This window comes from Leptosomus discolor, chromosome 1 (genome assembly GCF_034619465.1).
Source record: "Leptosomus discolor isolate bLepDis1 chromosome 1, bLepDis1.hap2, whole genome shotgun sequence".
In the NCBI taxonomy this organism is placed as follows: Eukaryota; Metazoa; Chordata; class Aves; order Leptosomiformes; family Leptosomidae; genus Leptosomus; species Leptosomus discolor.
Window position 1 is genome coordinate 65079847 of NC_141391.1, and position 13163 is coordinate 65093009.

At 39.2% G+C, this 13163-nt stretch overlaps 1 protein-coding gene across 1 annotated transcript in view; it reads left to right on the forward strand.

Moving 5' to 3' along the window:
- The window catches only part of MYO16 (myosin XVI), a 299406-nt gene that overhangs the window by 226675 nt on the left and 59568 nt on the right, over positions 1-13163 (forward strand). The window contains exon 27 of the mRNA XM_086482083.1: positions 6058-6160. Coding sequence (XP_086338209.1) covers positions 6058-6160 — 103 coding nt within the window. The remainder of the gene's footprint in view (positions 1-6057; positions 6161-13163) is intronic.

Sequence of the window (13163 nt, forward strand, 5' to 3'; positions counted from 1 at the left end):
CTGCACTTCATGCTCACATCTACACCAATCTGATTTCAGTAAGTCTATATGAAGCAGCCTCAGTGCATAATGTGTTTCATGTAACAGTGAACCTCATAGTCATCATATACTATGTTTTTGTACTCCTATATAGATGCCCAAAATGCAGTCTATTTGTCTGCTATAATCTGTTATTTATAAAGGCATCTTTTTCTTCTCCACATCCAAAGATTTATTCTCTCCAAAATTTTGAGTACCTGCTTTGGTTGTTAGTATTTATGCTGTATAATGAGATATTTATGTCATATATATTGTACAGAGATTGGCAGAATCACTTTTCTTTTGTTTTCTTGGAAACTGTAATAATCTATATTTCCCCTTTTCTAATTATTTGGAATTTCCCTTGTTCCTCATATTTCAAAAATAATTAGCTTGTTCCTTCAAGAAAAAAAAATAATACAGGGAAGTGGAATGAGTATGTATGCTTTGTATACACATAATATTAATCAAAATTCCATCTTATTCTTTGTTGCTGACTGCTTTTGTAAGCTTTGTATTACTTGACATCCTTTTTTCCTTATAAAAAATAAGTTTCTCTCTGCAGTAGATAGGTTCTCTAGATATTTCAGCTCTCACTTGATAGATTTTTCAAATACAAACCATGCCTAACCCAGTCTCCCCATCCTCCCAAATCTAAACAAACAAAACTAAAAATCCTGAGTTATGAGCACATAGTGACAAGTTTGCAAACAAAGTCCATCTCTTTCACATACTTCACAGACATAATAATACATCAATCTGTTACCAGTTGTCAAAGGAAGAAAAGAGAATTTAGCAAGACAGCACAACCTGGTTTTACTCCTTTGTGATGACAATTTTTACATTTCTTCTATCAGAAATACAGATTGCTGCCTTTTATTCACTACCTTTTGAATAGATCTCACTAAATCATGCCATTTTACCTTGGCAAACAGAACACATTGTAGTAAACAGAAGAAAGAGAAAAATTAAACTGCAACATAATGAATTACACTGGCAGGACTGATGATCTTTCCTTGCATAAGCTGTGTTTGGATAGTTAAAGCTTAAAATTACATTACTTAGCACTCCTATAAAGCATTTACATGCCAGCCATACGTGATTTTTATTTTTTAAATAACAAGATAAAGACGTGAAGAGAAGGAGTTGCTTTCAGGAAAGATTTGAGTTCTGGTGTTAGAAGCTGTCCTATTACTGAGGACACTGGATTGCAGTCAGTAGCTACCTCTGACTTTGTCATTTTTGGTCCTTCTTTCTTAGCTAGGCAAGAGAGAGACCTGAGAAAAAGAATAGTGAAAACCAACACACAAAAAATATTCTGAGGCTTCAGTTCAAAGACATCTATGTTGGTTTTTTAAGCTGTTGATTTGGAGCTGCTTACGTTTGTGTCCTTTTTACTTGCCCGTGGTCTTTCCATTAGTATCTTCTATCATGTTGATGTGTTATTGAAATTGAGTATGTGGTGTTTATTCCAATGCTTAAAGAATTGCTGTGCATACAGAACTGGGAGTACAGCCCTACAGCCTATTTGTGCAGACTCCATGTAAATCAAATAGCGTGCTGAGCCTTAGAATACTGCTATGGGGTTACTGTGCCATAACCTGAAATGGAGAATATTCTGTCTCAGGGAAAAACAGCCTGCTGGATCTTGTAGCCGTGCACTTAGGGAAGTGAGGGAGAAAATGATCAGATAACACCTTTATCTGTGAAGACCCAGGAGAACTGGGTTTTCCATATTCACAATCTACCTGTAGGTATTGGCAGCATTGTCTAGTCCAAACAAACAAAAAATCTCCCTGATAAAAAGCATCATTCAGAAGCAAAGGAAGAAAGGTCAGAGCACAGCTTCTGCAACATCAGAGGATCCTGGCCAGTCTCTACACGCTGACAGTGCTAACCTGTCTAGCCAAAAGGTCTTCCTTCTGTTTAGGTCTGTAAAACTGACAAGTCAGGACAAGGAGGATGCTAAGGGCAAAGCTGGGGAAAATGGAACTTTCCTCACACTGGTTGCCTGTGAAGGGGCGTTGGGGAGAGCTCCTTCGATGGTAGTGTTCCCTGTCTCAACTTGTAACTGGAAGAGGTCTCACATTTATTTCCTAATCAACACTACGTTAGTCTTGTCATGGTGGTGGAGGGGCGTTGATTCAATTTAATCTTTTTAATCTCTCTGTTTTGTATTTTGTTTTAGATCCCTTAGTAAATGAGTTGCTCTGGCTAGGCCATGAAATACTGGTTTTTATCAGCTTCTTGATGCGGCTAGGAGACACATTCACGTTGTCTAATATTAGATGTCTATGCTGGAGTGGCTGGAGGAATCCAGGAGGAGTGGCTGACATGCCAGAAGGCTGTGTTGCCATTCAGCGAGACCTGGACAGGCTGGAGAGTTGGGCAGAGAGGAACCTAATGAGGTTCAATAAGGGCAAGTGTAGGGTCCTGCACCTGGGGAGGAATAACCTCATGCACCAGTACAGGATGGAGATCGACCTGCTGGAGAGCAGCTCTGCAGAGAAGGACCTGGGAGTCCTGGTGGACAGCAAGTTGACCATGAGCCAGCAGTGTGCCCTTGTGACCAAGAAGGCCAATGGCATCCTGGGGTGCATGAAGAAGAGTGTGGCCATCAGGTCAAGGGAGGTTCTTCTCCCCTTCTACTCTGCCCTGGTGAGGCCACATCTGGAGTACTGTGTCCAGTTCTGGGCCCCCCTGTTCAAGAGGGACAGGGAACTACTGCAAAGAGTCCAGTGGAGAGCCACAAAGATGATGAGGGGATTGGAGCATCTCTCTTACAAGGAAAGGCTGAGAGACCTGGGGCTTTTTAACCTGGAGAAGAGAAGACTGAGAGGGGACCTTATCAATGCTTACAATTACCTAAACGTGGGTGTCAAGAGGACGAGACCAGGCTCTTTTCAGTGGTGCCCAGCGACAGGACAAGGGGCAACAGGCACAAACTGAAGCACAGAAAGTTCCACCTGAACATGAGGAAAAACTTCTTTACATTGAGGGTGACAGAGCACTGGAACAGGCTGCCCAGAGAGGTTGTGGAGGCCTCCTTCGCTGGAGATATTCGAAACCTGCCTGCATGCAGTCCTGTGCAACCTGCTGTAGGTGAACCTGCTTTAGCAGGGGGGTTGGACTAGATGATCTCCAGAGGTCTCTTCCAACCCCTACCATTCTGTGATTCTGAGTCAAGAGCATAGACTATCTTTATACTCAATGGAAAGAAACGGGGGTCTTACAGTGCACAACTCATATTTTAACTTATTCAAAATTAAGTACAAAAAATCAAATAAGCCCATGATTACACCACCACTTTTCTCCAGGTGTAGTCTTCTCATTCCTACTTACCCATTCCCATTGCTTCCCTGATGTTAACACTGGTATTTGCACAACTGGGCTGTGAATGAAATCAGGGAGCCATTCTGGCTGAAAAATAGCTACAAATTTTGTGGGTTTTTTTTATTTGTTTGTTTAAGCAGCCTTATACAAGATAAAAATGATTGGTCTGAGATAGCAGATGATGACACCAGGGCTAAAGATGGTTTTTCATCCTAGGTGCTTAGATAGCCTGTATTTGAACAAGATAGGAGAAATAAGGAAAGTCTATTAGTTACTCTGCAGATAAGTTGGTCAGACAAGGAGACCTAAAGGTGAGACTCCTCTCAGCCACCCAGAATGCAAACATCCAGCCTGGACTTCTCTTCTGAGTACATCTGTGGTCAGTAGAGAAAGGCACCTCCAGAGGGCAATCTATTCTCATTTTAACAAAAATTTCTAGGATGCATAGAACAAGTCACCCTATGGAAATACCAGTCTTCACAGATTATCTTAAGAACAAGATGACTAACTCAGGCTAGGAGTGTAGCTCTTCAGTGTCTAACATAGGGAAAGGTAGATCATCTTCCAAATGACTTGCTATGTTCACAGAGGAAGTTTGTGGCAGAATTAAATTTCCATAGTTAGCTCTTTCTCTGCTACTACAACCATTAGGCTGTCTTCTTTTTCTGAGATAGAGCTTGCTTTAATGGATAGAAGAGAATTGTGAGCTCTGATTAGACTTCCAGGATAATGTAGTGGAATTTCAAAGACTTTTAAAGCTGGGGGAAAACAGTGGATCATTTTTGACTGGCATCATATATAATACAGGTTGTAAAGAATGTTTGATTGTCTTTCTTTTGAGTCCGGTGATTTGCATGGATCAAAAGTATGTCTGATCCAAACTTAGAATGTCAACCTTTTAAATTGTAATTTGCCTCTGTTTCAGGAATAAAATACATTTCTTTGGGTTTCTGCTGTGAGTGAGTTTCAGGCTGACCACTTTCACAGTTACTTCTTCATGCATTGTGAGTCAATGCTGAATCATCTTTGTTTCAGTCAGCAGTTGCTAAGCTTTCCAGCAGTTGTCTCTCTGACACCTCTGATTCTCCCTGGTTTCTAGGAAAATCCACTTGATACAGGTATGGAAATGAGGTGGCCTCAGCCTTAATAGCAGTCCATGAAACAAATGTCATCATGAATATACAGCTAGGTGAGCTATTAGGAAAGTAGTATCTACAGTTTTCTACTGCTAATCTGGAGTGTTAGACTAACTAAAAGGAACTCTGGTGAAGTTTTTGCCCCTTCTGACCATCATTCCTCCAAACAGTTCCTGGGAATTAAGGCAGGTTAGTCACGCATCCCAGAAGACAGCTTAGATGTGGCTACACTCTGTTGGAAGGTGACAGAGTTTAACAGAACATAGCAGAATACTTAATAAATAGGCCTGCTGGGGTTTTGCCAGGTGGTTTCTATGCCAGAGAAATAATCCCTCTCACATTTCATTTACTAGTATAGACTTAGCCATGCAGTCCTCAGCAGGACTGCTACCAGACCAGAGGACATCTCCAGACTGCAGGAGCAGAGATACCCAAGGGTCTGTGCAGCTCCAGGAAACTAGAAGTCTAGGTGAAATTTGGCCTTAAAGCAGTTTGCCTGCAGGTGTTTCTCCAGAGCTGCTACAGCTCCTGGGACCATTGATGTCCCTGGAGTCATTCCAGCCCTGCAGCTTTGCCTGCCATGGACTGTGTGAGTGATCCCAGGACAGCACAGTTTTGGGTTGCACCAGGGCTATAGGTGAATTCAGCTGTTAAGGAACCAAATAAATAAAATGTCAGGAAATGTAGTTAGCACACAAACTTCAAAACTTACACCTGTTTCAGTGGGAGTTTAATCAGAAGTAACGTGTTTACAAAATCTTTCCTTTTCAAAAACTGTCTTTCTATAATGAAAAATGCAGTCAGATCTAGGCTGAGGAATACCTTCAAGAAGGTATAGTAATAATATGAAGCATCAAGGTGTACAAAATTCATCATTTTCTTTAGTAACATGTAATAAATCCACAGTTGAAATTTGAATTTTATACTTTATTTCACTTTGCATGACTTAAGTTTCCTACATTATTCTTTTAACTGGTATGTTAAAGAGCCCTTTAATATCTGGTGTTTTGTGTCTTTGAAGGTACTAGATGCTGTAATCAAGTCTCCTCTTGATCTTCTTTCCAATAGTGTAAATTGATCAAGTTCCTTAAAGTCCCTTTGCTATAAGACTTTTTGTTCGAAATGAAGCAAAAATTATTTCAGACTGATGGAAAACATTTTTATCAATGTCACTTTCTTATGAATTATTCCTTAATAGGCATATGTCATATGACACATACTGAAAAAGTATTTCCCTCCTTTCTGTGACCCAATTTAGTACCAATTAAATCAGTTGGTGAGACTTTGCATTCTTTCTGCGTTGATTTTCAGTGAGACATCCAAAGTACTGACAGGAAGCAAATCTGGGGTTTAGGCATCACTTGTCCCACACTGTTATTAACCAAGGTCATGTCTACTAATATGTAAGATTTAAAGCGATTTGTCTTCTTGTTCTTTCCACACTTAGCAAAATCTTAAGCTTCCAGTTTGGATGTCAAAGATTTGAAAGTCAAAGGAAACCTGACAATTTCTGCAAAAATGTCAACCAGGCCAACGTTAGAGTAACTCTACTTCTGCTGATTTTTTCTAGGTATAAAGATTTGGCTGATACAGCAGCAGGAGAGAAGAAGAAGCTGTCTGCCAAGGAAAGATGTCGTCTTGTTCTTCAGCAGTGTAAATTACAAGGCTGGCAGGTTTGTGATCTACAAAGCAATTAAAATATCATTCTTTAAACAAGCTAGCTGAGTCATTTCCATTGTGGCAAGCCACCAGATCCTTAGCAGCAGTATATTCTTTTGACATTTAATATATGCTTTGGGATAGAATCAAACTGATTTTCTGAGTTTTCTATCATATGAGTAGCTGTGATCTTTGTATCAAAAATTCAGTGTATACTTGTGGGAAGGGAAAGATTTCAATTAAGCATGTACACTGTGTAAATTTGCATCCAGGTTTTTAAAGGTATCTGGTGTACATATTTTAGTGGTTGAATGGTTTCTGAATTACAATCCCTGCACAATTTCTTTATGTAAAATCCTATGCTAAATGCTACACTGTCATAATAGGGGAGACTCAAAACAACTACTTTGGACTTCCTATCTAGTCAATGACTTCATAGGCACCAGCATGCTGATCCAGAGATAGACCAAAGTACCTAAGATTGCTGTACATCAAGTAAAGTTAAAAAAAAAAAAAAGCAAACAAAAAAACCCAAACAAACAAACAAAAAACCAAAAAACCAAACAAACACTGAACAGGAAGCTCTCAAGTTCCTGTCCCGTCTCCTTACCCTGTTTGTATCCTCACCAGTGTGAGGATTGCAAGGTAGATATCTCCATTTATGCATTGACTGAGAGTACTCAGTCACCTCCTTTGGCTAGCTTTGTAATTGAGCGGGACTGATTTCTTTAACATATGCAATTTCTAAAGAAAATGGCATTTCCTTGCACACTATATAACCTATTGTACAGAAAGGAAGCTTTCTGTGATTTAATTGTATAGAGCATTCTCCCGGGTGGTGTGAGCTTCAGATTCAGGTCTTTTACCAGCCTAGGAGAACGGAAAACTACTCTACAAGCGAGCATCCAGACAGGTTTCAGGGACATGGATGAAGTTCAGGGACTGGGCAGTCATTAGGACACCCCTATAGGCTTCTTTGGGAATATAAGTTTAAGGGACGAAGTTAAAGTAGGTCTTCTAATTCATGTATGACCTCTAAGCATTAAGATACCAGAAAAAGTTTCTGCAACTGTTTATGAAGGGTAAGGATGATGTTGGACTTTTTGCTATGGGTGTTTCTCAATGGCCCAGATTCCTTAGTTATAACAGGAAAAAAGATAGGTGTCCCCCCCCACTGCATATTCACCTGCACTTGAACACATAAGAAGATTTTTCTTTGATCAAAATACTGTTTAAGTTCCCTTTTAGTCACTAAAGTAGGTAGTGGGCACGAATAGCCCCAGTCCCTCAATAGCAAAGAGCAAAAGGATGAACCCTGAAAAAGTTAACAATATTAAAATAGACTTGCTTTCCCTGCTCAGGTTTCTTAAGTCAGCTCTGGGGTGTATTCTGCATCCTTGCCACAAGGTTCCCCATAAAAACAATCATTAATATCTGGAAGCTGTACCTTCACTTACAAGCAGCTGGAGCTGAGAGTACCACTAACCTTCAGAACTTGTGTGGGGCTACAAGCTTGACATTGGGCAAAAGCTGTGTAACAGTAATTGCATATTGTGATCCAGTCATGAAACACAGAGCAGGATGCCTATGGAGTTTATTTCCCCAGGAGCCAGTAACAGCATTACAGCATCAAAATAAAAAAAAAGCAATCAGCTGTCAGTGAAAGCTTACAGCTCAAGACTAGTGATTCTGTAGTGATTGGCATTTGGAAACAAGCCTGAAACCTTGAAAGACAAAAATGTAAAAGGGAAATTGCAAAACAGAATCCCTCTATCATGCAGAGGACTGAAGCCTGTGATCTCAAACAGATTTTAGAGGTTCTGACTCCAGAATCTCATGAACACCAGGAGAAGTCAGGGTTGCAAAACTACAGCAGTGCATAATGCATTCTCCTTCAAACCAGAAAGGAACAAAACTCTTAAGAAGCACTGATAAGTTAAATGGAATAGGAGGGTTTGGGGGTGAGAGTTATACCATTGTCACTCAGTGACTAAGAAGCACGTGGCAACAGACTAAGCTGAAAGGAACAAGGTCTGAAAAAAATGAGTGACCTTCACCTTACACCTTTTTCAAGCCACAGAGAGCTATGACAAACAGATGAAAAGATGATAATCGTGGCAGAAAACTCTAGGAGAAAATTCAGTCTTAAGTCCGGACAATTTCTTACAGTCAAATGCCCAGTGAATACAAACTTGAGACCAACAATTTTTGTATAGGTGATAGAAAACCATGTATCAGCTATCAGCAGTAGTGACTAATGTCTGTGTCATATAATCTCTCTCTCTCAATTATCTTTTTGATTCATTTGACTAATCATGGAAGTTGAACTTTAAATAACAATCTAAATAAGGAAGCTTATACAATCTGCAGTTGTCATGGGTGCTCTCTTCTATGCTTTTACAGCAGAGGACTCTGAAAAAAGAAGAAAAAAATGTAGAAGGGAGAAGGAGGGGGAAGAAAGGGAAGGAAAAAGGAATTAGGAACCCAGGATGACATCAGCTAGCAAAGCCAGAGGAAAGGAGTCATCTGTAGTGCATCACTAAAAATCATCCAAGAAGTAGGGGGTTACACATATAACCAGTTTATTCAGCCACTATTGGCAGCAGTAACTGTTTCAAATGAGTGACTGCTGGAACTGAAAATCTACTTGATGCGTGGCTTCATGAATAAGTTAAAAAATGTCTTCCCCAACACTGTTACCTGCACTTCCCTGAAGAGCTGTACAGATTTCGGTAGATAAACTGACCAAAAAATAGGTAGTTAAAATATCCTCATCAAAGATGATGAGTTTAGGAGGAAGCAACACATCTGAAATCAACCTCCTGCTTGTAAGTCATCATCAGAGGATAAGGTTGCCAAGAAACTCCCCAGCAGAGAGGGGGGAAAAGAAAGATCTGGACTTTATAGCTGAGTGAATCTGGATGATACTTTATTTAACTTCCTTCCTTCTCACCATCCCATTTTGTGAAAGGTGATACTAACTTGAGGGACAGGAAAGTAAATCTGTGTTCTGCAGTGAGAGACCAACAATGAGTAAAGAAAATGGTTTGTATTTATTTCCTGCTTCACAATTTATCTTTTCTTTTTCATGCAAGTTTTGTTTGGAGAGTGTTTTATTAACCAACAAAACAACAAACCCCAAAGCTTACTCACAGAACAAGTTCCTTCTCTTGTAAATACCACAGTCTGTTTGAAAATGGAGGACAAGTGCAGAAGTTCCAATACCAGAATCCAATTTTGGTTTATTTTCTACTGTTTAGTAGAGCATAAGAGCAAATACTATCAGCTAACCAATGTCTGGTGCTTGATTCATCAGCTTCTGTGTTAGAAGAAAGTATTTATTAGGGAAATGTTGATAGGTTTATGACATGTTGCTGTTACTTGGGTAAGCTGAGCTGGAGATAACTAAACTGAGACAATAAAATAACTGTTTCATTGAAGCTGGCATACCATGCAGTTTCAGTCACGCACTTAGCTTAACTACTAGAATTATGAAAGTGCAGCGCTGCTAATGAAAGGCAGTCTTTGCATCCTGACTCAGCCTAGATAAGGTGTTCTTTCAGCTTAAATATATACTTGATCATGACAAGCTTATCTACTTGCTATGACTTTTAAGCACACCTGATGTAAGAGAAAATCAGATTTCTAAATTAAAACAAACCATTCCTACTCCAGACAGAGTGAAAGTAATGGACTTATTTAACCCCTGGAGAAGTTAGTGAGAGTTTTGCTATTAGTGTTAGAAGGAGCAAGATGATATGTAGTAACTTTAGAGTTAAATTGAGTAGAAGTACTGGCTCCTCCATGTAAAGCAGAAGACTCTCCTGCCCTCTAGAATATCTGAAGGCCTTTACATTTGGAAACCCACATTTTCAGTGCTGTGTTCATTTATTGTCATACAGCAATGTATTAGCTAAGAAAACCTATGATCCCAGTAGCATGACTAGCTTGCAGACATTATCATGCTTCGGGAGAAGTACAGGGCACAAACAGTCCTTGGCTTTTTTTACTGACATAAGGAAACTTTCATTTGTTTGGATTATCATTCCTCACATGGTTAAGCTTGCAAATATAAATTCAATAAAGGAGAGTTAGCTCATAGCTTACTGAGTTTTCTCATCAAAACTTGGAGCTTTACGTTTTGTTTAGCTAAGGTCAGTGGTCTGCAATTAAACCTTCTCTGTTACTTCAGATGGAGCTTGCTGAAATGCAAACAACTTGTATTATACCAGAAGTAAAACAAAACATCAATTTAATTTGCTGTTGCTCTACAGTGCAGCTGTTAAATACAAGCACTGCAAAGGCCAGACTTCTCTAAAAATGAATCTTTCAGCCTGTGCTAGAAATGCTTGCTGGTTAAAAGAAATCCTTAAAAATATCTAATAAAAGCTTTGTCTTAGTTTATCTTTCCAATTTTTTAGCCTGATGCTTCTCATCCACACTGATTTCATATCAGTAGCCTTGAATTCTGAACACAAGAGATCACTCATTTTGGAAAGAGTAAGACAAGTCTTAAGTTTGAATGGGATGAGCCAAAGACTCATCAGGTATGAAATGAGCAGTACAGGAAAGTTAGTCAGAATGTTTTTGTGAAGCTCCAAATCAGCATCAAGAGGTTGCATGAGATGATAGATATCGTGTTAGTGCCACTTCACATTTTTACAACTACAGACACTGCTAAAGACGTTTCAGGAGCCTTCAATGTTTCTGGAGAAATGATCCTTGCCACTGTGGAGCTGTGTTATTAAACTTCCACTCCGAAAGAGTGTTAAAGCAGAGAATAAGCCCTCAATAAAGAGAAATCCCAGAAGTCCATCTAGAGATTTTAATTTCTTCTAGAACCGCAGAAGAAAAACAAAGTCTGATCCACAGTTCTTACCACTCACAAAGAGAACCTATTTCATTACTGATCTACAAGTGTTTCATTTATTGGACTTGGTACAGCTATCTTTAAGTATCTTTTTATTTCAATATATGAATATACAATATTAGCATTCCAGAGTCCTTTCTGGGAAAAGTATATTTATGATTAAATAGAAGAGTATAGAATATAGGTGGCATATGATTAAATCAGAGAAAAGAGCAGAAGTATATGAAATCATACATGTGTAAATTGTATGCTTAGTTCAGAGAGACTTTTAAGGGTTTTTTTAAAACAGAACTGTATATTTTGTCTTAAATTGAAGTGGTCATGCTATATTGAAATACAAATTGCTTTCTACGTGATATGATAAAGTACTAGAGTACTTTGCAAGCAATGTAATATATAAGGGACTATTAACTCTTTTGTTTCCCTCAAGTAGGAAAACTTTAAGTGCTCATAAATTGTATGCCAGTTTATTCATTTGTCATTTAGTAATTTTAACTGTGCTGGAAGTCAGCTTCCTTTTTGTTTGGAATATCTGATTTTAAGAGTCAATTTTCTTTTAGGCAATTTTAAAATTAAGTAAATTATGAAGGTCAGATCTAAAAAAAAATCCCAGAAGGAATTTAACAGACTAACGGTAAATTATTAAAACACCAGTGTCTGTATTTCCCTCGTACTTCAAATTACGTCAGCAAAATTACATTGTCCCATTATGTCTTTGCCCCATTGTATCATCCCATTGTACTTAGGAAATAATTCGCTAGTAGCAGAAATCGCCGCAGAATGAGTTTGGACCTCACCAGTACTACCAAAAGGCTGGCCTGGGCCAGCTGCCACCTGCAAGCTTTCTCAGCAGTTATTTTGTGCCACACAATACAAGTCCATCTTATGCCCTCGTCCAGAGAACAGGATGGATGGTTCACTTGCGCCTCAGAACGCTCACAGGCTCTCAGTCTTTCAACACAGAGCTCTATTTTTGGTTCCTATTTCTATCTTTTTTTCCCTCTAGAATATATTCCTCCCTCTCTCTGTCCACCTTTCAGGATTTGCTTATGGTTACTAGTCTCACAAACTCTATTTTCTTTCTGTTACCTTTTGCATCCAGATCTCTTAAATCTGGATTCCATCTCTCCCCCTGGCCCCCATATCTCTCTTGACACTTTTCTCTTGTTTTCTTCTCTTTTTTTTTTTTTTTTTTTGTTTCTAGATACTTCACTTCATATTTGATGTCCTGATGTTCATCCCTTATTTGTTTGGGTTTACTTTTCCCATCTCCTACCTCAGGGTTTACTTTCCCTGCCACTGCTGTCCCTGTTCCCTGTATTTCTCAGTTCACACAGAGAGACAATTTCATGTTTTTTTCTTTTGGTGCTATGTCTATATTCTGGTAATTTGTAAGACTAGAAAGTTAGGTCTAGTAAGTACAGAGATCCCAGGAGTTAAAACTGGGGTAAGGTTTCCTCCACTGCGTATTTCTTACATGCATCTTATACTTCCTGATCACTTCCTTTCCTTTCCTTTCCTTTCCTTTCCTTTCCTTTCCTTTCCTTTCCTTTCCTTTCCTTTCCTTTCCTTTCCTTTCCTTTCCTTTCCTTTCCTTTCCTTTCCTTTCCTTTCCTTTCCTTTCCTTTCCTTTCCTTTCCTTTCCTTTCCTTTCCTTTCCTTTCCTTTCCTTTCCTTTCCTTTCCTTTCCTTTCCTTTCCTTTCCTTTCCTTTCCTTTCCTTTCCTTTCCTTTCCTTTCCTTTCCTTTCCTTTCCTTTCCTTTCCTTTCCTTTCCTTTCCTTTCCTTTCCTTTCCTTTCCTTTCCTTTCCTTTCCTTTCCTTTCCTTTCCTTTCCTTTCCTTTCCTTTCCTTTCCTTTCCTTTCCGTCACTTTCCTTTCCGTCACTTTCCTTTCCGTCACTTTCCTTTCCGTCACTTTCCTTTCCGTCACTTTCCTTTCCTTTCCTTTCCTTTCCTTTCCGTCACTTTCCTTTCCGTCACTTTCCTTTCCGTCACTTTCCTTTCCGTCACTTTCCTTTCCTTTCCTTTCCGTCACTTTCCTTTCCTTTCCTTTCCGTCACTTTCCTTTCCTTTCCTTTCCTTTCCGTCACTTTCCGTCACTTTCCGTCACTTTCCGTCACTTTCCGTCACTTTCCTTTCCTTTCTGT